General features: G+C 41.8%; 1 protein-coding gene across 9 annotated transcripts in view; it reads right to left on the bottom strand.

Moving 5' to 3' along the window:
• The window catches only part of OSBPL8 (oxysterol binding protein like 8), a 228,010-nt gene that overhangs the window by 17,462 nt on the left and 184,918 nt on the right, over positions 1-25,630 (bottom strand). For all 9 annotated transcript variants that reach the window (XM_056574070.1, XM_056574073.1, XM_056574071.1 and 6 more), the window contains 10 exons: positions 24,214-24,385; positions 23,643-23,880; positions 20,699-20,883; positions 17,134-17,215; positions 15,470-15,568; positions 12,747-12,843; positions 11,979-12,077; positions 11,802-11,899; positions 7,590-7,679; positions 5,214-5,350 (listed from right to left, as the gene is read on the bottom strand). In XM_056574070.1, the coding sequence (XP_056430045.1) occupies positions 5,214-5,350; positions 7,590-7,679; positions 11,802-11,899; positions 11,979-12,077; positions 12,747-12,843; positions 15,470-15,568; positions 17,134-17,215; positions 20,699-20,883; positions 23,643-23,880; positions 24,214-24,385 (1,297 nt within the window). The remainder of the gene's footprint in view (positions 1-5,213; positions 5,351-7,589; positions 7,680-11,801; positions 11,900-11,978; positions 12,078-12,746; positions 12,844-15,469; positions 15,569-17,133; positions 17,216-20,698; positions 20,884-23,642; positions 23,881-24,213; positions 24,386-25,630) is intronic.

The following is a 25,630-nucleotide window of genomic DNA, read 5'->3' as shown; positions in this document are numbered from 1 at the left end:
CCAGGGAAACGGAGGGGAAAAAAAAGTGTCAAGTGAGCGATTAAAAACTGCAAACGAGTGATATTAACAGCGCTCAGCAGAAAGTAGAAAAGCCGTGGGGCGCACCAGAAGGCAATGGAAGTCCCAGCTTTCGTTGCCTCTTGGAGTGCCCCGCGACGAGGGCCGTTTGAAGGAATTTGGGGGCCCCAAGCAAAATAGACATGGAGACCCCCCCCCCCCCCCCCCTTGATGTTCATGCACGTCACGCTCTAGAGCCGGCGTCAGGACGTAGTAACGTCGCCCTTTCAATTCTGGGAGCGCGACGTGAGAACATCGACACGAGGCCCCCACATTAGGTGCAGCAGAGTTCCCCTCACATTAGGTGCAGCAGAGTTTCCCCCACATTAGGTGCAGCAGAGCTCCCCCCACATTAGGTGCAGCAATGTTCCCCCACATTAGGCTGGCAGTGTTCCCCCCCCACATTAGGCAGGCAGTGTTCCCCACATACAGCCTCCAGCCATATACAGTGTATGGCTGGAGGCTGTATGCCTGTGTACTGCCCCACTTCAGTGCTCCGACCACCACTCCTCCGGTCTGGCCTTAGCATTAGTTCCCGGGACCGGAGAAGCGGTGGTTGGAACACCGAAGATGACGTCCCGCTGGTCACTTACCAAGCTGGCCAGCGAGTGTCTTCCTCCTCCTTGATGCTCCGGTCTTCTGCGCCTCCGTTGCTATGGGAGCAGACACCGGACGTCTTCTAGACTTAACGCGGGGCCGCAGAGTTAATGGGGGGCATCCCTGTGTCCGGAAAACATCTTTCGGGACACAGTGATGTCCTTAATAGTGATGGGGGGAATTGCCCCATCGCTACAGGATGGGCAAGCACCGGCTCTGCTCGGGGCCCCAAGCAATTGCTTGGTTTGCCTGTCCTGTAGCGACGGGCCTGCTCGCGACTTCTCTAAGCTTAGAATTTCCAGTGCAGACAGCCTTACTTACTAGGCTGCCTGTTGAGCGAATAGGAGATGCTGCGGGAGATGGGTGTGCTGGGAGGACAAAGCAAAGCTGCGAGGGACTGCTGTAATAGGTGATTTTTTTTGTGGGGAAGTAATACTGCTACAGGTGGGACCCTAATTTTGCTACCGGGGTGGAGGGGGCCAAGGTGGCCCAAATTACTATATCCAACAGTTGCAGCGCACATACAAATGCAACTGTTGGCTAAGCATATGTTGTGACTTTAATCCCAAAAAGTTTGGGAAACCCTTACATGCAGAGATTTTTTATTTTTGCTGTTTTATTTTATCCTCTTTGTCTTTTGTAGAGCCATAACTCTCAATTTTCTACCTACACGCCTACAGTAATGGCCGTAAATGATGGCACCCCTGAAATGTTTCAAGAAAATGTATTTCTCACAGAAAAGGATTGCAGCAACAGGATTGCAAACTGCTCCAGGTCTCTCTTATTGGAAGGGCACCTTTTCCCAACAGCAATTTTAAGATCTCTCCACAGGTGTTCAACGGGATTTAGATCTGGACTCATTGCTGGCCACTTCAGAACTCTCCAGCGCTTTGTTGCCATCCATTTCTGGGTTATTTTTTATGTATGTTTGGGGTCATTGTCCTGCTGGAAGATCCAAGATCTCAGACGCAAACCCAGCTTTCTGACACTGAGCTGTACAGTGTGACCCAAAATCTATTGGTAATCCTCAGATTTCATGATGCCTTGCACACTTTCAAGGCACCCAGTGCCAGACGCAGTAAAACAACCCCAAAACATCATTGAACCTCTACCATATTTCACTGTAGGTACTGTGTTCTTTTCTTTGTAGGCCTCATCCCATTTTCAGTAAACAGTAGAATGATGTGCTTTGCCAAAAAGCTCTATCTTGGTCTCATCTGTCCACAAGATGTTTTCCCAGAATTTTGGCTTACTCAAGTTCATTTTGGCAAAATGTAGTTTTGCTTGTTTATGTCTCTGTGTCAGCAGTGGGGTCCTCCTGGGTCTCCTACCATAGCGTTTCATTACATTTAAATGTCGACAAATAGTTCGCGCTGACACTGATACTCCCTGAGCCTGCAGGACAGCTTGAATATCTTTGGAACTTGTTTGGGGCTGCTTATCCACCATCCAGACACCTTTCATAAATTTTTCTCTTCCGTCCACGCCTGGGGAGATTAGCTACAGTGCCATGGGTTGCAAACTTCTTGATAATGTTGCGCACTGTGGAAAAAGGCAAATCTAGATCTCTGTAGATGGACTTTTAACCTTGAGATTGTTGATATTTTTCTAGGGATCGACCGATATTGGTTTTTTAGGGCCGATACCGATAATCGGTGGAGGTTAGGGCCGATGGCCGATAAATTATACCGATATTCCGGTATAAGTTATCGGCTATTTATCCCCCCGCAGCACCGCTGCAGATCACTGATTTAAAGCGGGCGCTTTAAATCAATGCACTGCAGTGGCTTTTGCAGTGCCAGAGACTGCCGCCGCCACCCGCTTCTCTCCCCCTGCCTGTCCTGGGGTCCTGAGACCTATCACCGCCACCGCTATTTTTTCACAATTTTGGTTCTCAAGTCCTCAGACAATTCTCTTCTCCTCTTTCTGTTGTCCATGCTTAGTGACGCACAATGCAAAAACTAAGTAAACTTATCTCCTTTTTATCTGCTTTCAGGTGTGATTTTTATATTGCTCACACCTGTTACTTGCCTCAGGGGAGTTTAAAGGAGCAGCACATGCTTGAAACAATCTTATTTTTCCACAATTTTGAAAGGGTGCCAATAATTTTGTCCAGCCCATTTTTGGAGTTTGGCGTGACATTATGTCCAATTTTCTTTTTTCCTCCCTTTTTTGTTTTAGTTCCAATACCCAAAAAGGGAATAAACATGTGTATAGCAAAACATGTGTTACTGCAATCCTTTTCTGTGAGAAAAACTTTCAGGGGTGTCAACATTTACGGCCATGACTGTATATGAGGACTTTTTTTTTGCATCACCAATTGTACTTTGTAATGACATCACTCTTTTACCACAAAATCTACAGCAAAACACACAAAATTTGCAATCAGGTTCATCTGCACTATAACCATGTGTACTGGGTTTAGTGTGAGTAAACAGGCTGTCAGGGTCTATACCCGAAACATGTCAGACATCTTTAATTGTTGTTTCATGCCTTGAGGTACGCAGGTTTTAATGTTTTTCAAATAAGGGTACTTTCACACGTGCATGCTTCAGCAAAATCAGCTGTAGAAAATCTGGAATTAAGCATGTATAAATGTACCCTTAGGATAGGGTCACACAAGCGTATTTTGTGCAGCTGATTTGGTTACACATTGACTTTAATGGGTAGGAAAATATGCAGCAAAATACAGCATGTGTGACCCTACCCTAAGAAGCATTTTTTATCCCAGAACTCGAGCACTGGACATTTCCAGCTTTTTCATATATGAAATACATTTTTTTTTCCACTGTTGAGCTAACATCAGGGTGTGGAGAAGGCAACCTGTGACTGGGCTGCTGCAAATTTGGCCTCACCTATTTCCCTGCTGGTGACCTCACACCTCCATTTCAATCAAGTTTTTCAATCACTGTGCAGTGCCATTTTGTTGGTGCCTACATAGTGGTAAAGTACAGAAATGTTCTTTTAACCCCTTTTTTGCTCCCTAAACTTTTACTTTTTGCCTTTTTTTCCACAGTCATATAAGGGCTTGAAGTTGAACTTTTTACCCTTCATTTATTTTTATATAGTATATTACAATGGCAGAAAAAAAAAAATTTGTGGGCAAAAAGAAAAGAATTGTGCAAATTTATAAGGTAATGGATTTTTTTTCATGGTAAACCTAATAGACTAAGTTTAATCTATGAGTCATTACAATTCCAAAAGATACTAGATTGTATAAGTTTACTTTGACAAAAAAAAAAAAAAAAAAAAAAAAAAAAAAATTATATATATATGCATCACCACAAATATTTTTCTTATTTTTCTGCATATAAAGTTATGTTAGGGCTAAGTTTTTGTGCAGTTATTTGTAGTTATTATTTGAGCATACATGTGCTCCTGACTGCAGAAGATTTCATCCAGGGAATTTACAGCAAACTTACATGGGTCAGGTGCAGAAATCTCAGCCCACAGAGTGTAAGTAGGTAAGCGATGGTGCGAAACATCCCCACTTACCTCCCTTGGCCATATACTAAACAGCAAACTATTAAAACACAAGGATATTGAGCCCACACAGCCAACTGCATTAAAAAATAGACAATACCAAAAGCCAAAATTGCTGATTTTTGGTCACATCACAAATCAGAAAGAATTGAATTAAAAAGTGAAGAAAAAGTCTGATCAATGCAAAAGTACAGATATAGGTTAGAAAAATGGGTGTTCTGCACCTTTATTGGGGCTCCCTGCTATTGGCTGTTTCCTTGGTGCCATCTATATCTGTATTGCAGCTTCTAGAGATCACCTGTATGTTACTAGAGGCTACAATGTAGTTTTGATGAAGCCTTCCTGTGCTAGTGCATGCAGTTGTAGACTTCAGGCAGGACCTGGACTAGCCAAATTAAACAGTGCCAAGTCCAGTTCTCTCATACAATTCACAACCGCATGCTAGTGCGGCAGGGAAGATGTTTACATTTTTTTCTTATTTTGTTTTTCAGATACCACTATGTCGCATTTGAGGACTACGTCAATGACTGAAATGAGGGGTGTGGGGGCGTTTTTATTTCACTATTCTTTTCACTTTTTTTTATTTTTATTTTTTTAATTCACCTTATTGGTTATGATAAAGAGAGGAAACCCTAAGCTTATAACTGAGGAAAAAAAAAAAAAAACAGTTCAACCAGCCAGGTAAAAACAGACAGCATCAGCCTGGTACTACCCAGCCAAAAAACACTAGTCTGCTCCCGCTCCAGATATCAAGTGGCATTCCACTTAACCCCTCCATTGCTGGGCCAGGTGCAAAGCATTCAGTTCAGCATGTAGGGGACACAGTAAGTGATGGTACATTGCATCGCCACTTAGTTCCTTTCTGGCTGACTGAACAGGAGGCATATTATGAATTCTCCTGCTCAGCCCAAGTTGGGCCCGTTGCTGTATAGCCACAGGTCCAGCTCAGGAGGAGGAGATGCACCAAATCTGGCTCTTGTGCAGTAAACAGTGGTGCGCTATGCACCACTATTTACTATACACTAATCACAGTGAATGTCCACTCAGGAAGAATTATAATCCCTATTAGGACTTACCTTTCAGATTCAAATTCTCCCTGCTCATCTCGAAATACTGTACAACGGGTTAGTCTCCCCTGCCTAATCTCATATGTAGGGTTCCAGAAGGTCTCAGACAGATCGGTCTTCTTTTCATGAATAAAGACTTCACTGTCCTGGAAGATAACATACAAATACAGTGGTGTATGTAAGTATTCATGGTCAAGTAAAAAGACCTCAGCTCTAATGCCAGAACAGCCTATGGACAAGTCTGGAAGAAAACACAATTTCTCTAATCCCATATATTTACTAAGTGTACAAAAGTTTAAACAGTAGCTCTGAAGCCAAATGAGTTATACCAACACTTTCCTACACCCTTCATCCATAATGAACTTGTAAAGATGTTGTCCCATTAAGATAACCGCTGTCCTTATGTCATTCTAGGGCATATGGACATCTCCACAATGTGCCAGAGTAGAGAGCTGCTGACAAGCAACAGCTCTTGCAGATTCAGGATGTAGTGCTGCATGGGAAAGGTAACAGGCGGCATCTTTCTCTTGGCAAAATCCCATTTACAGCAGTCAGCTTATAGTAGCCATAGCGCTCATATTGAATGGGTTTACTGTGATGAAATAAACAGTCCCTATAGCTGCAAATCCAAAACAATATATGGATGCTCACATATCCACAGATAGGGACAATAAATAGTATCTGTTTTAGAGCTGCGACTAAAGATTAATTTCATAATCGATTAGTTGGCCGATTATTGTTTCAATTAATTGACTAATTGGATTAAAATAACCATAGTGGAGAATAAGACAATCTGTAGTTAGATTAGGGAGGGAGTTAATGAGGGGGAGGGGGTCAGACTGAAGGTCTGTGTGTTTTAGGTAAGGGATGCTTTGTGTGTTAAGAGAGTTTGTGGGGACGGCTAGATGCTAAGCTTCGCGGAGACTAAGATGAGTAGCTTTTTATTATATTTAAATACTTATAATAATTCTTTTAAATATAATTTTTCTTCCTTGTAAGGGCTATACCCCCCTCTCTGTTCCTTACCTCTGGCCAGATGGGAGGGGCAGCACATTCCCTGGTTGTCCATCCTACGTGCCCACATCAGCCCATTTAGTGAAGAGGGGGTCAGCACACATAATCCTTCATTCCTGCATCTTCTCTGTTCAACTATTGTGAATCTGGCCTCAGAGCCTGACAACCGGGGACTCACAATAATTGCAGAAAGGAACTGCAGAAGATGGTGTATGCTGGGCCCCTCTTCACTAAACAGATTGCCGAGGACCACAGTTGCATATATACTTGGTGTTATTCACTCTGTTATGAAATTGACCAATTTATCAACAAATTGATTAAACGATTATGAAAATAGTTGACAACTACCATATTCGGGGTATACCACGCACCGGCCTATAACACGCACCCTCATTTTACCAAGGATATTTGGGTAAAAAGAGTTTTTTACCCAAATATCTTTGGTAAAATGAGGGTGCGTGTGTGTGCATGTGTATACCCCGATACACTGTTTCTGACCCCGCAGAAGCCCCCAGGAAAGGCAGGGGGGGAGAGAGGCAGTCGCTGCCCGCTTCTCTCCCCCTGCCTTTCCTGGGTTCTAGAGCCCTGCTGCCACCGCTTCTCTCCCCCTGGCTATCGGCACCGCTGCCCCATTGCCTCCCCCATCCCCGGTTTTATAATTACCTGTTGCCGGGGTCGGGTCCGCGCTGCTTCTGGCCTCCGGTGTGGTGTCCCCTGCGTCGTTGCTATGCGCTGCGAGACGCAATGACGAGTGACGTCTTCAACGTGATGTCACTCGGCATTGCGCCGCACAGCACATAGCAACGACGCAGGGGATACCACACCGGAGGCCAGAAGCAGCGCGGACGCAACCCCGACAACCGGGGATGGGGGAGGCAATGGGGCAGCGGCGCTGATAGCCAGGGGGAGAGAAGCGGAGGCAGCAGGGCTCTAGACCCCAGGAAAGGCAGGGGGGAGAGAAGCGGGCAGTGACGGCCTCTCTCCCCTGCCTTTCCTGGGGTCTTCTGTGGGGTCAGAAAAACCGAGGGGGATGGGGGAGGCAATGGGGCAGCGGCGCCGGCAGTCTCTGGACCCCAGGACAGGCAGGGGCAGAGAAGCCGGCAGCGACGGCAGGATCTCTGCACCTGCAAAAGCAGCTGCAGTTCATTGATTTAAAGCGCCCGCTTTAAATCATTGAACTGCAGCGGCTTATCGGCGCAGGTAGACCTTAGGCTAAAAATTTAGCCTAAAAAAATGCGTGTTATATGCCGATAAATATGGTATTTTCATTATCAATTAATTGCCGATTATTCGATTAGTTGTTTCAGCACTAATCTGTTCCATATCACAATTACATAAACATTAATAACTGTTACTTATTGTAGCACTTACCCAATGACCTTCCAAAGTGGCCAGGACTTCCTTTCCCAGTTTTATTTTCCCTGATATCTGATTAACACTATCATCGTTTCCAAGAAATGGCTGCAAAGTAAAGTTACAAAAGTCAAAATCATAACATCTACACATTGAACAAGAATAGAAACATTAGGTTAAACATTCCTACTTAGGCTTAGTGCTCACTCATAACTTGTGAGTCCATTCTCAGTCCAATGTGCCACATGCATTGACAGAACTTTACATTGCCTTCTCCAGCAAACTTCACACACAGCTACTTTGTATATGATGCATAACACTGCATCATATTCATCCTGTCACTTTAAGTGCTTCGGATGTCTTTAGGCAAAGGTCACATGAGAATCAGTAATGATATTACTTCTATTATACGTGAGCATTTTTATCTTCAGCATCCACAGTTTATCATTTATTGGTTTATATTTGTTTAGCAGAAATGTATAATGTCACACGTCTCTTCCCTTACTGTTGTGCATTGGTGGACATGGATCGTCAGGTTAAAGGGGAACTCCACTGCTCAGCGTTCGGAACAAACTGTTCAGAGCGCCGGGAGCTCGTGATGTCATAGCCCCGCCCCCTCATGACGTGACACCCCCCCCTCAATGCAAGTCCTGCTCACTTATCTCTACACATGTATGAGGCATATTCTGTACAGTAGACACACAGGCTAACTGTAAACTATTAAAAATGACGCTAGCCACATGACCCCTGTAATTAGTTAGTATATAGGTTAACTGGAATTCGACAATTGCCATGTCAATATACAGGAACCATCCAAGACAACTAAATAGAATGAAACATGGTGCTCTGGTTATTTGTTATGCATATGTCTTGTGAACCAGCACATATCCCATGTGATAACCATGTTGTTACTGAATACTAGAGGTCACATCACCAACACCACAATGTTTAGTCCTCCTCAGCTCATGAAAGCACTACATAGTGAACATCGCTAAAAGTTATGGGCACCTTTGCATGCTATTTTATATTCTTAGACTGAATTTATTTTTGTGTAAAATATGTTTTCCATAGGTCTTTGACTTAAAAGAAAATGCGCTAAATGTTTCGCATACATTGTGGTCTGCTCTGTCCCATTCAAAGTGAAATCTCCAGTGATCCTTTGATCTGGTCATAAATCAGCTTTATGGTAGAGTCATACACAGCGCATATGCAGCGTAATTCACACTGTGCAAGGGAAAATCCGCTGCTTATTCTCATATCAGCACACAAACAGGGCTACTCGGTGCAGCCCTGTGGACATAGTGAGGTTTGGAGGTGGCCCACGTGTCACAGTCACGTCACTAAGATGGCCCACGTGTCACAGTCACGTCACTAAGATGGCCCAGCCTCCAAATCTCATTGCACGCACAGGGCTGCTGCCTGATAGTCCAGTGTATATGCTGATAGGAGAAAAAGCAGCAGGTTTCCTGCAGTGCATCGTGAAACATACGTGCTGTGTGTGACCCTTACCCTTAAAGATAATTCAGAAGAACATAGATAAAGACTGAAGACCATTCAAGCAGTCTTCGGGCAGTTTTTTGACAGTTTTTTGTTGTTGAAGAAAACAAAGACCAAACTGATATAAGAACATTACCATACAAATATCAATCAAAAAATGTCCATAGTCCTTCAGATCCACTGTTTCATTGGGCAGAGATGGGGGTCTTCTTCCGTAGCATAAGGAAACTATGTGAGCAGTATTTTAAACGCATACAGACGCGAAAACAATAGTTAGCTCCCTTCTGTTAAAGGCAAAAAAACACAATGCTCACTGAAATAACGTGAAACTGACAAAAGTAATAATGAATAACAACTTATTTATTGATAAAAATCAGACATTGCTTTTGAATTGTGGTTCAACTACCGTAAATACTCGAGTATAAGCCGACCCAAATATAAGCCGAGGTGCCCCTAATTTCACCCCAAAAACCTAGGAAAACCTATTGACTCGAGTATAAGCCTAGGGTGGGAAATACATCATCCCCCCTGTCATCATCCAGACCCCCCTCATCCTCCCTGTCATCATCCAGACCCCCCTCTCTTGTTCTCTATCACCTCCCCAGTTGTAGCTCTGTCGGTCCTTCCCCGGCAGCCGTCCATCATCGCCCATCTACACTGCAGGGACCCTCCGACTTCCAGTGGGGAGGGTGAGCCGGTCCGTGCCGTCCATCTTGACCGGGAGGCCCTCTTCTCCGCTGCGAGCCGACCCCAGACAAGTGACGCTGCATTGAGCCAGTGCGCAGGGACGCTCCTGACGGCTGTTGCGCACAGACGTCCCTGCGCGGCGGTGTCAATGCAGCGTCACTTGTCCGGGGACGGCCCGCAGTGGAGTCAAGTTGGACGGCCCGGACCGGCTTACCCTCCCCACTGGAAATCTGACGGTCCCTGCAGCGTAGATTTGAGACTATGGATGGCCCCGGCCCATCCCCTCGACTAATTTAATACTCGAGTATATACGGTAAATCATTTAAACAAAATAATACAACTAACCTGGACAAAAATGATGATCCCCTAAACTTAATATTTTATTGCACAACCTTTTAAGGCAATCACTGCTATCAAGTGATTTCTGTAACACTCAATGAGATGTCTGCACTTGTCTTGGCCCAATCCTTATAAGCAAACTGCGCCAGGTGTGAAGGGTGCCTTCTCTAGACTGTATATTTTAGCTGCTTCAACAAATGTTCAATAGGATTGGGGCTCATAGAAGACCACTTCACAATAATTCAATGTTTTGCCATTTTCTGTTGAACCACAATACAATAGCAATGTCTCAGCAATAGCATCAGTTCATTTTCAGTAAATTTTTATTCATTACTTCTGTCAGGTTAAAGTTATTTCAAGGAGCATTGTAGGATTTTCTGTCTTCAAACAGAAGGATATCTACATCTGTACATGCTACAAAATTAAAGGTTTCTAATTTTTCAAATAGATTAAGTATAAACCATAATATCCCCCGCCAGGGGTAAAATAACAGCTTTTTGTAATAGTTTGTATGGCTCCAAATATATATTAAGAGTATTAAGAATACTACAACAAGCAGATATATAGCATGCATGTAGAGCAAAAAATAATTGATGGTGTCCTCCATCAATTCTAGGTAAGCCAAATGAGCGGAAGTATGATATATGCAGAGAGAGCAGATTATCTAAGCATTACTGCCATATTTAACCGCTTGAACTCTTTAGAAGCTCTGCAGGTTTCCTTGTAAAATCTGCCAGTAAGAACCTGGCCAGCAAACTGATACATACCTTATAGTCCTAAATTGTATTATTGTATTATTATCGGCCGCAGGAATAAAGCAGATGGACTCAACATAAATTAAAGGGTAACAGAACAGTGTACTTCCATAGCAAATATACACTTAGTGGCCAATTTACTAAGTATATCTACTATACAGAATGCAGCTCCTTCGGCCATAGTTCATGGGCACAACAAAACGAGAAGCATAGCACGTCCTACTATTCTTGTGAGCGAACAGGTCATTGTTGTTGTTCATACTGTCTGCTCAATCTCCATTTATGTTCCATAATCCTGAATTCTTGCTGTAATACCCCTTTCCCCTGTGTGCATACAGCTATATACTATGAAAGGCTGTAACCCACTAGGTTAGGGATTTTATAAGTAACCTATATTCTGGCGATAATATAACTTGCATGCTAGCACAGGCATTTGGACTTTTTAAATGCACTCTATATATCACGTATTTCCTGGTCCAATCCAATCCTAGCTCACTATGAAGGCACAAAAGTAAGCGTTCTTTAGAGAGTGGGGATTCAGAATATCAGGTAAATGCATGTGTTCTTCAGCACATAACATATGCTTCATGTTACTTTTAACTGCAAGAATGAAAAACCATAAGGTCGGAAGCTACAGTCCTCCAACCGTATAAAAATTGGAAGATTGGAAGGCATTCATTGTGTGAATTACCAGTTTCATCAATTTCTTTCCATCTAAACACTGGATAGTTTTTCTTGTCCAGTTACTGTTGTTTCTTCTCCTTCATGTCACAAGTAGTGTCATGCTGGCACGTTACCATCACACATTTATATACTGTGTCATCTTTCACCGAGGACCATTAGTTTTCTACCCACCAGTTTTAAATCGCACTTCTGCATGAAATGCTGCTAGCCTAAACACATACCCAATAAAGTGGCCACTCAGTGTATAAGAAAAGAAGGGTATACATACCTTAAGTTTAAACTCCAGAATAGCACTGTAACCAGTTTTCTCACATGTGATGGTGACATTTCCTCCAAGCTCAAGTGTCATTGTGCCATACAGGATGCCTATGCAGTTAAAAGTAACATAATTGGTATACTTATTGTTGCATTACACAATAAGACACTTGGTTTGTGACAGTGGTACCTTTACAATGGGCATATGGCATGGTCATGGTATAGTCCTCCCCTCTGTTAAGGAAGGTCAGTCTCCCATCACCTTCCAGGATAGCAGATAAGGAATTACCTTCAGGAAAGAAATCACAGTGAACTAATGCTTATACTGCCATAGAAAGTTGAAGTTTTGGAAAATTTTATACAGCCAAATACTGTATAAGTTTTATATGACCCATTCTGTGCACACTTGAGTTATCAATTTCATGCACCAAAACTCCAATTTACAGTATCTGTAAAGCTCAAACAAATGTGAAAGTGCATTTTCCCATGTGAGCCAAAGGGAATATGTATTTATGATCTATCTATATGTATATCATGTATTTATGAAATAGTTTATTCATTTTAATGTGGTATTCCCATCTCAAGAGCTTTTCCCATGCACAGAATAGGAGATGACAAGCTGATTTGTAGAGGTCCAACCAGTAGGACCCCTATTGATCCAGAGAAGTGGGATAAATTTATCGCCGTAACAAATGAGCCATATTTGAAGCCCCACCGATCAGCTTCTTCTCCCCTATCCTTTGGAAAGGGAATAATTTTTTGAGACAGAAATGCCCCTTTAATAAAAACATCTACTCTCTTGCAATAATCATGTTCTGTTTTTGGGGTCAGGGGGCTGAGACAGTCAATAACTAAGACCAAGGGGCAGAAACGCACAGGAGAGCTTGGTCTCTTTTCGCTAACTGACGGCAAGTTCATAGACTCAAATTTAAAATATATATATGCTTCTTCAACTTACCATAAAATTTTGATTTGGCCAAAATACTCCCACTAAGACAAAATCCATCTTTTCGATTGCTGACATAAAAGGCAGACACAGGTGGATGATGGGAAACCTATTACGATGGGAAAAAAACAACAATACACTCAAGCATAAATTTATGTCAATTATAGAGTGTTTTTCCAAATATTTTGCTAAGGAAACAACTGGCACAATGATGGTAAGAGCTGAACAGTCTGACATCCTGAAATACCTCAAACAAATAAAACTTAATATATACTGAGATTACTCTGAGATACTCTGCGGTTATAGTCCAGGGATTGTCCCAAATTCGGACAGGACACGTCTTAACTAAGATCAGGGGAGATGGCAGTTAATACCTTAACAGTTAGGGTACAGGTCTCATTGATATTGTGGATATTTTTCTCATTCCATTTTGGCAAAGAGTGTTAAATAGGTACTTCTATCTCATTAATCGGGCTTTCCTCTGGCTTGTTTGAGGCTACTGTAGATGGTTGTGAAATCTTAATCACTAGAGAAAAGTCAATAGGAGCCATCTCTCTAGTTTAAAGCTTCTGGCAACAAAATAATAAAGGGGCTTTTATTTGTGTTGATAAATCTGTAATTGTTTTCTCAACACTGAGCGATTCTAGAATTTTTTCCCTTTTACTTGATCTAGAAAAACATAACTCATTAGTTAAAAGGAATCTGTCAGATGGTTTCACATATTGTAGTGTAAATAATCACAGTGCCAGGTAGGGGTTAAATGCACCTTCACAGACACATTTACATAACGGTTTTATAGATGGAAATCCGAGGCAGACAACAGGTCCAACTGAATGCACCACAAATCACAACGATGCTTTGAGTTTGGATTTTTAGACCTGCCATTGGGCCACAACTGGCATCCTTTTTATCGACATATAGGTGTGGCCTTAGATTTGTTAACTTTTTTCCATATACGCAAATAAGGAACAAGAACCCACAGGGTAGGGCCGACCAACTCGGGTGCCAGCATTTCCATCTCCTATCATTGCTAGTAGTCTCCTCCTCCTGCATTTGACAGACAGCCTTTTATGCTATGGGTGGATGAATTGCTGGGTGCTTTCTGCTGATTTCCACATATATGGAAAAAAAAGCTCAAATTGCTTGGCTTCCAAAAAGAAAGTCACTAATCTAAAGGTATGTCTGTGAAGGGGCTTCTAAACCATATCTGGAGCGGTCATTAGTTATCCTATTCATCTCACAGATTCCATTTAAAGTAGGATTACACATGCCATATTTTGCTGCTGCACATTTTCCTACCCACTGAAGTCAATGGGTAACAACATCATCTGCGTATTTTGCTACCCATTGACTTCAATGAGTAGGAAATTAAAGCACGTGTGACCCTACCTTTAAAATGATTTTCTATTATTAGTTTGAGGTATGTTTCATCAAGCGAAAATGTTTAGATATTAAACATTTTTCCTTTTATATGATATAATTCCGACTTTATTACATTTTCAGTTAAATAAATCAATAAAGGCAAAAAGCAGTAGTGAGCATTCACATCTTGTTTTGGGGATCCGGCGAGAGAAGTGGAAAACTGGCTGCTGCCGTATCTCCACCAGACTCACACACAACCCATTTATTTGAACGGACTGAGTCAGATAGTGATTCTGGACAGCTTATTTTTGGACCGTATCAGTTTTGTTGCTGGACTAAAAACTATGGCAGACCACATTATTAAAGTATACTTCCAAAGTTTTACTGCAGAGATCCACAATCTTCTACTTTCCTTAAAGGGGTACTGCGGCCCGAAGGCATCTTATCCACTACCCAAAGGATAGGGGATAAGATGTCTGATCGCCGGGTTCCCGCAGATCTTTAATGCAGCACCCACCTGTGTCCGCTGCAGTCACGCCCCCTCTGATAGGCTTGCATTGAGGGGACGGTGTGTGATGTCACAAGGGGGCGGAGCTGTGACGTCATGATACTCCAGCCCCATAGTTGTGACCCTTCGGACACAGAACGAACGTTCTGTGAAGCGGACACAGGTGGGTGCTGCATGAGAGACTGCAGGGGTCCCCAGCGGTGGGACCCCAGCGATCAGACATCTTATCCCCTATTCTTTGGATAGGGGATAAGATGTCTTAGGGCCCGAGTAACTTTTTAAGCTATATAGTTTTTTTTTAAGAGAAACACACTCACTGGGATCTATTTGCTAGCATCCAAGTGACAGAAAGGTACAGTAACAGCTAAAGAATCCTTCTTGTGTAAGGCAACGCTCACATGGGAAAGAGTCCTGGCAGAAAATTTTACAGCAATCCAGTTAGAATTTTGCAAAACAAATCCACACCAAATCGTGCAGAATTTGGTGAAGAATTGTCTCTGCAAGTATCCTCACAGATCAAGCAAAAAAATCTGCCATTTTGATGACATGTCAAGGCTGCATGTGACAGATGCAGCAAATCAGTGACCTCAGTTGTCATACATTGTAGTCGCTGGTATCACCACTGGGTGCAGCCATTGCTGGCAGCTGGTAAGCAAAAACTGACCAGGATCCACCGAGCATCTGCACTAGATTAGTGATGGGCTGAAGTGGTGTGTACTGAATTTTTTTCATCATTTTAAAACATTTGTGGTTTTCCCCCCCCAACAATCCGTTAAACATATTGTTAAAATTGTTCTGACCAAACAAAAACAAAGTAACAAATATCACTGATTTTCAACAATGGGGTTAGAGTTGAAGTCCATACCTGCTCAGCAATATAAAAGGTCTTGCTACTGGTTTTCGGATGTATCCATAAACAGCGAAAGGTTTCTCCAAGGATAGGGTTGTAAGGTTTCTTCAGGCCCTACAACGAATATGTAGAGGGTTAGTGGGTATGAAATTAGGTCCTATGTTAATGAGTTTGTGTTCCTAACATGTCTAAGGGTGTTCTTTTCACTGGGACATATTTTTGCTTTGCAAAGCATTCAAGTAAACATGTCTAAAATATGGGTTCTTGTTATACAGTTCACAAAAAGGATGCCCTGCCATTAGAGCGTGCACAATCTCACAAATCTCAATTGTAAAGAAAGAGACAACTTTTAGGTCACTTAATACATTAAGGATTCAGTTAAAAGGGGTATTCCTGTTCCAGATTTTTATTTCTTTAAAAGAGAGTCAAGGTGCTATGAAAATAGAAAATGTTGTATACTAACCTAACCCATTCCTCCTTTGCTGTTATTCCAACAGCTCTCATTACCCACTGCTCACTGCTGGTTCCTGTAACTCATCATTTCCGCAGAAACTGGTCAAACAGCCAGATCCTGCAAGTATGACATGTTACAAAAACCAGCAGTGATAGGCAGGGACCGGCAGGGTTCCTAACAGCAGTGGTGAGGTTCAGTGAAGGTAATTATGCTTGCTTTTTTATTTTCATAGCACCTTAACTCACATTTATTGTAAACAAATAAAGTTTATTAAAACATCAATGTAGCAGATACAGGAGTCAGGGTATACAAAAACTAGTAAACCACAAACCAGAACTGGCATACAGCATTGAGTCCAAGCAGGGCAAATTCGGCAGGGTAATCAACCAATACAAGGAGATACTTGACTCACACTTATGTAATCTCAAAATAAGAACTAACAAATCAATGGTGCGCCAGGTGGGAAGGGGGTATATATCAACCAAAAAACACCAAACCCCAGTCACTGAGTACAAAACCCCTTTATATAGAGTCCCTCCCTTTGTATTTTTAAAACTTCACTTTTAATTTATTTTTCTTATAAAAGAGGTCCCATGTAGTGCTTTAAAATTGCAGAAATGTCCCTAGACCAATAATACACTCTCCTGTACGGAGTTGAAATTATATATGCTTGAAAACGTCTGCAGAACGCTGTCTACTTAGGAACTAAATTGCTGATTAAAATGTAATCACTTTGTCTCCCCTACATGTTTCGTGGTGTCACTCATGTCCTCAGGGGTTAAGAGACAAAAGTGAAGTTTTAAGAATACAAAGGGAGGGAATCTATATAAAAGGTTTTTATTTACCCAGTCATCTTACCTCGGTGACTGGGGTTTGGTGTTTTTTTTAATCTCAAATTAAGAGGCTCTTTTGCAGCATCTACATTTTGTTGGCCAAGCCTTCGTTTAGTCCATGTGATCATTCCCCTGAAACTGCCTTTTTGTGTTCTCTCGTATCTCTCCAGCATGTGTAAGCTGTCCTCCATATAATCTGACCACTGTGTAACCCCCTCCCCCAATTTCCATTTCAGCTGTTAAAAGTACATCTGACAGATTTATCTTATGTGAGTGGCAGCTAAAACAAAGCAGTCGTGGGCGAGAGGTTATTACAGTCTACCTTATAGAGAAACTGAAAGGGGAAATTTCTAATTTACATAATGTAAGTACAAAAAAAAAAAAAGTTAAACCTTTGGTTTTTTGTAGAATCCTGAAAGATACCACTTCACAACTTTCTTCATTCGACTATATGCATTTTCTTCCAAAGCCGCCCTGGCAACAGCACAAACAAAATAAGAATAAATCAGAGACTTTGCATGGTTGTCATGTCTAGGCTGTTAGTCAATTTGGAGGATACAAAATTGGCAGTATTTCAGAAACTGCACACACCTATCTATGGGCAGTGCTGGCATATTGCAGATAAGCCCAATTCGAATGATTGGGCCTGATTTGCAAGACCATACACCGTCCATGAACAGATGTGATGCTGTTTCTTAAGGGGGGGGGAAGGGGAAGCAGATTCATATTTTACAAAATGTTCTCCAATTCAATTTAATAAAAAAATACATCCTACTCATCACCCATATGATGCTTTCTCCCTGCTCTGCTGAGCATGTCTTAAAGGAGTATTCCAGTGCAAAATAACTTATCCCCTTATCCAAAGGATAGGGGATAAGTTATAGATCGCAGGGGGGTCCGAGGACTGGGGCTCACCGGGATCTCCTGGACGGGGCCGCGGCAGTCTGCAGGAAGTGAAGTTTCGTCTCCAGCAGAAAGCCGCGGCAGACACGCCCCCTCCATGTATCTCTATGGGGTACATGGAGGGGGCGTGTCGGCTGCTGCGTCGTGCGGGGACAGAACACCCCCTTTCCAGCATACTGCCGCGGTCCCGTCCAGGAGATCCCGGGGGCCCCAGCGCTTGGACCCCCCGCGATCTATAACTTATCCCCAATCCTTTGGATAGGGGATAAGTTATATTGCACTACAGGTGTCCTTTAAACACACTACTTCAAAGGCTGCAAAGCAGAGAGAGTGCCAATGCTGAACTGGGTGAGGTGAGTATGGTGTATTTTGTTACACAGTAGGCACAGAGATCTCATTCTATGTTGAGAACCGGTTTAAAGACCAGACACATTACGCACACTCCTGCTGAATTCTATATGCCATAAATTTAAGAAGGCAACCAAACAAGTCCAAAATGCTCAGAACAAATACAATCTTTTCAAATTTTAGGCAATTTTAGCTTTGGAAATTCCAGAAAGGATTGGTTGTAGCTCATCTGTACACAGTCAACTCCATAAATATCTTAAGTAACAAGGCTTTTTACTTTATATACGAGGGACTATTAACAATGACAATATGATTTGTATAGGAATATAAAACATTGGTTAAGACCTGTAAAATGGAACAAGGGTTACAGCTATCTGTGGTATAGAAGTAGACACTATTTCTACTGTCAGTGTAATTGTGTGGCTACCATGGCTGTAAAATGACTGGGACTAGTGACTATTGACTAGTTACTTTGCTTGGCTGTTGTCACTAGATAAAAAAAAAAAGAACATTAGGTCAAAAAAGCCCCAAAATGCTCTATCCAGCAAAGAGAATACATTGTGTAGATCCCATTCATTGTTATCATTGTATTTTGATTACTGTTATGTAAAAAATAAAAAACAGACTTGTTAAAAAAAAAAAAGCCCCAAAATAACACTTCCACCACAAATGATAAACTGTAGTTCTCTGTCCAACCACTACTTGCCAACACTAATACTATAAATTGCTAATCATTCCAACAGGAGGCAGACTACATTGTGAACAAGATTCATTCTGGCAAGGGAGGTGAAAGCAGCCATGGACTTTGTTAGTGCCAATGCAAATAAAGACCCAAAAGGTGTCATTTTACTTTATTTTATAGCCCATTAAAATCTTAAGTTTGTACTTTAGTTTAGAGCCTTGAAAATAAAATTTTTGTAAATCTTCTATACTCGAGGGGGGGCCCGACTGGTATTTAAGTATAAGGAAAAATTCATATCGTACAGAAAAAACACACCGGTATATCACCCAGCACTAGATCGGGGTTTAAGATGTTAGATCGTGGGGGTCCCGCCTCTGGGGACCCCAGCGATCTCCGTGCTGGCAGCTTCTGGCAGCTTGCTGGCAGTCATAGCAGTCACGTCTCCTCCCATAGAAGCGAATGGAGGGGCTGTGGCGGCCGCATCGCCAGTCATCGTGCATGAAGAGGGGTTCGCTCCATGCACTAAATGACGGGGTGCCGTGCTGGAGATCACGGGGGTCTCCAGCAGCGGGACCCCCACGATCTAAAATCTTATCCCCTATCCTTTAGATAAAGGATAAGATGTTTGCGGCAGAGTACCCCTTTAAAAAAAATATTTATTAACTGGTGCCAGAAAGTTAAAAAGATTTGTAAATTTTATATATGTAAAAATCTTCATCCGTCCAGTGCTTATCAGCTGCTGTATGCTCCACAGGAAGTTCTTTTGTTTTTTAATTTCTTCTTTTCTGTTTGACCACAGTGCTCTCTGCTGACACCTTTGTCCATGTCAGGAACTGTCCAGAGTAGGAGAGGTTTGCTGTGGGGATTTGATTCTACTATGGACTACTACTTACATGGACAGAGGTATCGGTTTAATTTTCTGGCACCAGTTAATTAAAAAAATAATGTTGTCCACCGAGTACCCCTTCAGGGCTGGAACTGTGCTGGAGGGTGATTTACACCGTATTGCACAATAAATGGCATGTGGAGCAACAAAGTTATTGACTGCATTTGCACACTGCTTTGTCAGCAGGAAGGAAAGAAACTGTAGCAGCAATAAAGGATTTATACTAGATGCTGTTGAGAAGTGAACGGGAGGAAAAGGGGGAAATTACACTGCAGCACTGTGGACATACAGCAGTAGATACACTGGTATTTACAATAGTTGATAGAAGATACGGCACTCTCTGTCAGGGCATGGGGGCACTGTTAGGGTCCCAACCCATGTAGATTCCACACACGACTTCTGTCGCCACCCCCACTTACCTGCCACACGGTCATAGGATACCGTTTCTCCTTAACTTTACCTCTCCTCTGCAGCAATCCGGTCTGAGGAAGGTCATTTTTGACCGAAACGTCACATATATAGTTTTGAATTGCAAAAATAAAATGTACTACTATTTTCACCGCAAGTGGAGTGCTATGTTATTATTTATTTGGTATTTACAATAGTGACTGCTTCCCTTTTCTTTATTTGGGTGGTGAGAGATGGAAAGGAAGCCTGAATTTACCTGTGTGGTTCATCTTTAGCAGGCAGACTGGCTCAGCTTGAAGGCACTGAGTCCATCCAGGCTTTCTAAGGCTCTCCTGCACATAGCGAATGGTAAACCATATCCATACTTATTTAGTTATGGGCCTCTCTGTTACTAATGAGAGAAATCCCCTAACAGGCAGTGGATAGTAGATAACAAAGAAGGGAGACACATAGCAGCCAAGACTTCTGGACTGTTTTTCTGGAGTAAAGAGTTACTTTTTGTAAATAAAGTAAATCACAAATATGTTAAAAATCCCATAGGCTATCAAATAAAGGGAAAGATTTTTTTTTTTCATATGACAGTGATTATTTCATTAAAGTAGGATACTGATCAGAGATCAATTTTTTTTCATTTTGTGATTGCTAACCCCCCTCCCCCCCAAAAAAAATAAAAAAAAAGAGGTTCACACAAGATATTTCATGATAATGAATCAGAAGCGCTTCCACTTACTCAGACAGGAAGTCAGCATGATAATAATAATCAGATAGCTTGTCTAAGAAAGAGCGGGGCTCCAGTATGAAGGTGGGAAGCACCACTTTGGACAAGTCCATTCCTGGCCGAACCTGCTTCAGTAAAGTCCAGATCAGACTCTTGTGCTCTTCTGACACAGTTTCTGTTTGTGATGCCTCACCAGCCTTGAAAAAAAATGTTATGATAATAAAGCATACACAAAAGAACTATTTTAGCAAGTAAAAAGTTATCTCCATCAAGTATATTTATTTCACAACATCCCTGTTTGTTATGAATACAACGACTAGATTTATGTATGTAGAATCCAAAGTCATCAGGCCACGGGGTAGCATTGTTGCTGGAGGAAAAACAAAACAACTAGGGAAAAAGCTCCCACAACCTGTAAATACAGCTGTTCTGTATGTATTGCACCCTATTGTATTGCAGGTTAGTTTATAGAGCTACTACATTTATCTCTTATCTCTAGCTGCCATATTTCTTTCATCTTCTTAAAAATCTTTCAAACAACGCTCAATAAGTGAAATAAAAATAATAGGCTGACCAAGACATTGCCAAAAAAGCTCAAAGAATGTTAAACTAAAGTTCTTTTTAACAGAATGACTTCTCAGATAATGCAGGTATATGAAGCCTGTAGATCATCTCTTATCTGTATTTACTGTTCATGACAAGTAACTCAAAACCAATAGGGGTTGTAAAGCAAACAGACTGGTACAACTCTTTCCTCTGGTCATTAGGCGCTGCAGTTTTGACAACTGTCATGGAGTATTAATACCTCATAGAAGACATTTAGTCCCTGTAACTAGAAGTAAACTTAATATTTCTTTAAAGCACGTTGAAACACATTTTTAGACGCAGAAACTGCGGTCCAGATCTACGACAAAAAAAAAAAACGAAACAAAAAAAAGTACCATTGTGTCAAAGTACAAGTCTTCTATGAGAGAGAAATATTCCTTAAAAGAAGCCAATTACTAGCACAACTCTGAAAGTCTAGTGCAGGGGTCCTCAAACTTTTTAAACAGGGGGCCAGTTCACAGTCCCTCAGACCGTTGGAGGGCCGGACTAAAGATATATAAGTGTGCATAGGAATTTGTTCATGTTTTGATATCTAATTAGTGGACTACCACTTTAAGTACGCAGCACAGTCCCCCCCCACATTAGGTTGGCAGTATAGATCCCCCCACATTAGGTTGTAGTTCCCACACATTAGGGTTGGCAGTACAGTTCCCCCACATTAGGGTTGGCAGTACAGTTCCCCCACATTAGGTGCAGTACAATTCCTCCACATTAGGTGCAGTACAGTTCCCCCACATTAGGTGCAGTACAGTCCCCCCACAATAGGTGCAGTACAATTTCCCCACATTAGGTGCAGTACAATTTCTCCACATTAGGTGCAGTACAATTTCCCCACATTAGGTGCAGTACAATTTCCCCCACATTAGGTGCAGTATAATGTTCCCCACATTAGGTGCAGTATAATGTTCCCCCACATTAGGTGCAGTATAATGTTCCCCCACATTAGGTGCAGTATAATGTTCCCCCACATTAGGTGCAGTATAATGTTCACCCACATTAGGTGCAGTATAGCTCCCCACATTAGGTGCAGTATAGTTCCCCCATATTAGGTGCAGCATGTACCCCCACATTAGGTGCAGTATAGATCTCCCAAATTAGGTGCAGCATGTTCCCCCACATTAGGTGCAGCATGTTCCCCCACATTAGGTGATGTATAGATCGCCCAAATTAGGTGCAGTATAGCTCCCCACATTAGGTGCAGTATGTTCCCCCACATTAGGGGCAGTATGTTCCCCCACAGACATACAGCCTCCAGCCATAAAGTGTATGGCTGGAGGCTGTATGCCTGTGTTCTGCCCCCACTTCAGTGCTCCGACCACCGCTCCTACCGTCCGGACATAGCAGTAAGTCCCAGGACCGGAGAAGCGGTGGTCGGAGCACCGAAGCTGACGTGCCGCTGGTAACACTTATCTAGCTGGCCAGCGCACGTCCTCATCGCTGCCCCGCTCCTCCGCGCTCCGTTGCTATGGGCACACGAATGGCGTCAGTGACGTCCCTGAGTGCGCCATCTTGCCGGCGGCCCCTGTGTTTTTAAAGTAAATGCGGGATCTCCGAGAGCGCATCCCTGTGTCCCGAAAACATCTTTCGGGACACAGGGATGTCCCAGGCAGCGGCGGGCCGGATAAATGTCCTCAGCGGGCCGCATGTGGCCCGTGGGCCGTAGTTTGAGGACCCCTGGTCTAGTGTGTGTGTGTGTGTATGTATGTGTGTGTGTGTATGTATGTGTGTGTGTATATGTATATATATATATATATATATATATATATATATATATATATTTATATATATATATATATATATATATATATATATATATATATATACACACACACACACACACACACACATATACATACACTGGAGTTTGCTTTATCCTTAGCATGAAAAGCAATATCACATTAGGGAGCGCCCTTTGTTTTTCCTACTGGAAGGACTTCCTGTAGCTAGGTAGCACAGTCTACTGGTTTTATCTAGGGTTATGGAGGTAAATGTCACATTTACTACTATAACACTTATGGGGAGATTTACCAAAACTTGTATGGGTAAACAGTGGAGAAGATTCCAGTTTTAATTTTTAAAGGCCTTTTAAAAAATAAAAGCTATCTGATTGATTGCTCTGGGCAACTGATCCACTATTCCACTATACAAGTTTTCAATAAATATTTATTTGCAATAATCGGTACAGAAAAAGCAAGGTGAAAACACAACTGGAAAAAAACTCGGATACTTCTTGGAGGCAGCTGTATTCCACATACAATTTAAAGCCTCAGAATAAAAGCATAGAAGAATACTAGAAGTGTCGGTGTACTAAGTGCAAATCCATATTCTGTGCCGAAAACATTCTGCTCACCTCTCCAAGCTCTTCATGGGCTTCTTCAATGTATGTGGTTTCTTTAATTAGATCAGAAGGTTCAGGATCAATAAAGGAGTCATCCTGTCTTTCTGAAGTGTCACTGTCACTCTCCTCACTTTTACCGAGTCCATCATTGTCAGAGTCCTCATGATCGTGGTCATTGTCTTTATCAGATTTATCTGAATAGGTGTCTTGGTCTTTAAAGTGCTGCCTTTCAATTTCACTGTCATTCAACCTAGTCAGACAAAGTTGGATAGAACAGATCAGCTCTTTATAATGTTACCACTGAGCTCTTCATAATTATTAGGGAGATATATACAAGGAATGTGAACTCCAAAAGACACCACAATGGTGTGAAAATGGAGGATAACAAATTATAAAGCTGAACAAAATAATAATAAAATAACATTCACACTATCCTCCTAGAGACAGGATGCTGATAGGTTAGGGTAATAAGGGCAATAGTAGCACCAGTAACATTAAATTAAATCATTTAGATGGGTTTTGTACAGGGTTTGTGCATTCAGTTTCAAGTTCTTCATAATGGAATGATGCAAGACTAACTTACTGGAAGTTCTCATTGCTGTGGACGTTGTTTGCCCTCAGAAGGCCATAAAAGTTGACATGGCTATTTTCACCAGAGGAGTTCAGATCATGCTCTTTACCTTCCCTGATCATCGTGCGCTTTAGTAGACTGGAGCATTTCAGAGCCAATTCTAGAGCATCCATCCAGCACCTTCCTAGTATAGAAGAGATTTACATGAGGTTATTATATAAATGTACAGAAGGATCTTGTGCTTCTTACATATAAGCTTAATGCTTACTATCCCAAGTACCTGCCTGAAGCATACACCAGAAAACCCTTGTAATCACTGAATTCTAATTACATTAATTCCCATTGGCAATGGTGTAGAAAATTAAGCACCTATAGTTCCAATGCAGGCTGCGTTTTTGTAGGGTTGTTTTATAGAGTTCGAAAGTGTCACAATTGTTAAAAAAAAGTTTGAGAAAGGGCCTTTTTCTGTTCCAGCCTGTGTGGCAAGGTGTACAACGCAAGGGACATAAAGGCAAGGACTATTTTGATGTGGGAGAACTTGCACAAACCCTGATCTCAACTTCATTAAAAAAACAAGAATGAAGATTGTGCTTGACCTCACAAATGCTCTATGTGCTATGTCTGTTTCACAGGCACCAATATTAACCAATGGGCTCTTTCCTTTGCAATAAGGTAAAGGGCTCATTGGTTACTCAGTGACTGTAAGACAGAAGCCTGTATTAACCAACAAGCGCTTTCAATTTACTAGGGGTAAAAGGGCTCATTGTAGTTCTGCAGAGGCTGATCTAGAAATCATAAGACACAGTCTATTTGTCTAGATGGGGGCTGCAAGAAGAGGTAGTGAGGGAACACACAAAGAATCACATAAATTGGTATCTTTATTGTTAATTCATTCTTGACTTGTTTACTATCCTTTGAACATGTTCAATAGATACCAAAACAGATAAAATATTATAATCTGTCAGCTAGCTATTTGACTGTGCTCAATCTGAGGAGGTTGTTAACCCCAAAAAACACTGTAAAAAGAACATTGATAACATAAATTTGGCAGCACAGGTGCTTAGAATTTCTTAATAATGTTTTTATTTTTATTTTAAAGGGGTACTCCAGTGGAAAACTTTTTTTTTTTTTTTTTTTTTACATCAACTGGTGCCAAAAAGTTAAATAGATTTGTAAATTAATTCTATTAAAAAATCTTAATATTTCCAGTACTTTTTAGGGTCTGTATACTACAGAGGAAATTCTTTTCTTTTTGGAACACAGAGCTCTCTGCTGACATCATGATCACAGTGCTCTCTGCTGACATCTCTGTCCATTTTAGGAACTGTCCAGAGCAGCATATGTTTGCTATGAGGATTTTCTCCTACTCTGGACAGTTCTTAAAATGGACAGATGTCAGCAGAGAGCACTGTGGTCATGATGTCAGCAG

The sequence above is a fragment of the Hyla sarda genome, chromosome 4, assembly GCF_029499605.1.
Source record: "Hyla sarda isolate aHylSar1 chromosome 4, aHylSar1.hap1, whole genome shotgun sequence".
Lineage (NCBI taxonomy): Eukaryota > Metazoa > Chordata > Amphibia > Anura > Hylidae > Hyla > Hyla sarda.
The sequence above is the reverse complement of the archived record's forward strand: the minus strand, read 5'-3'. Positions and strand labels throughout refer to the sequence as shown.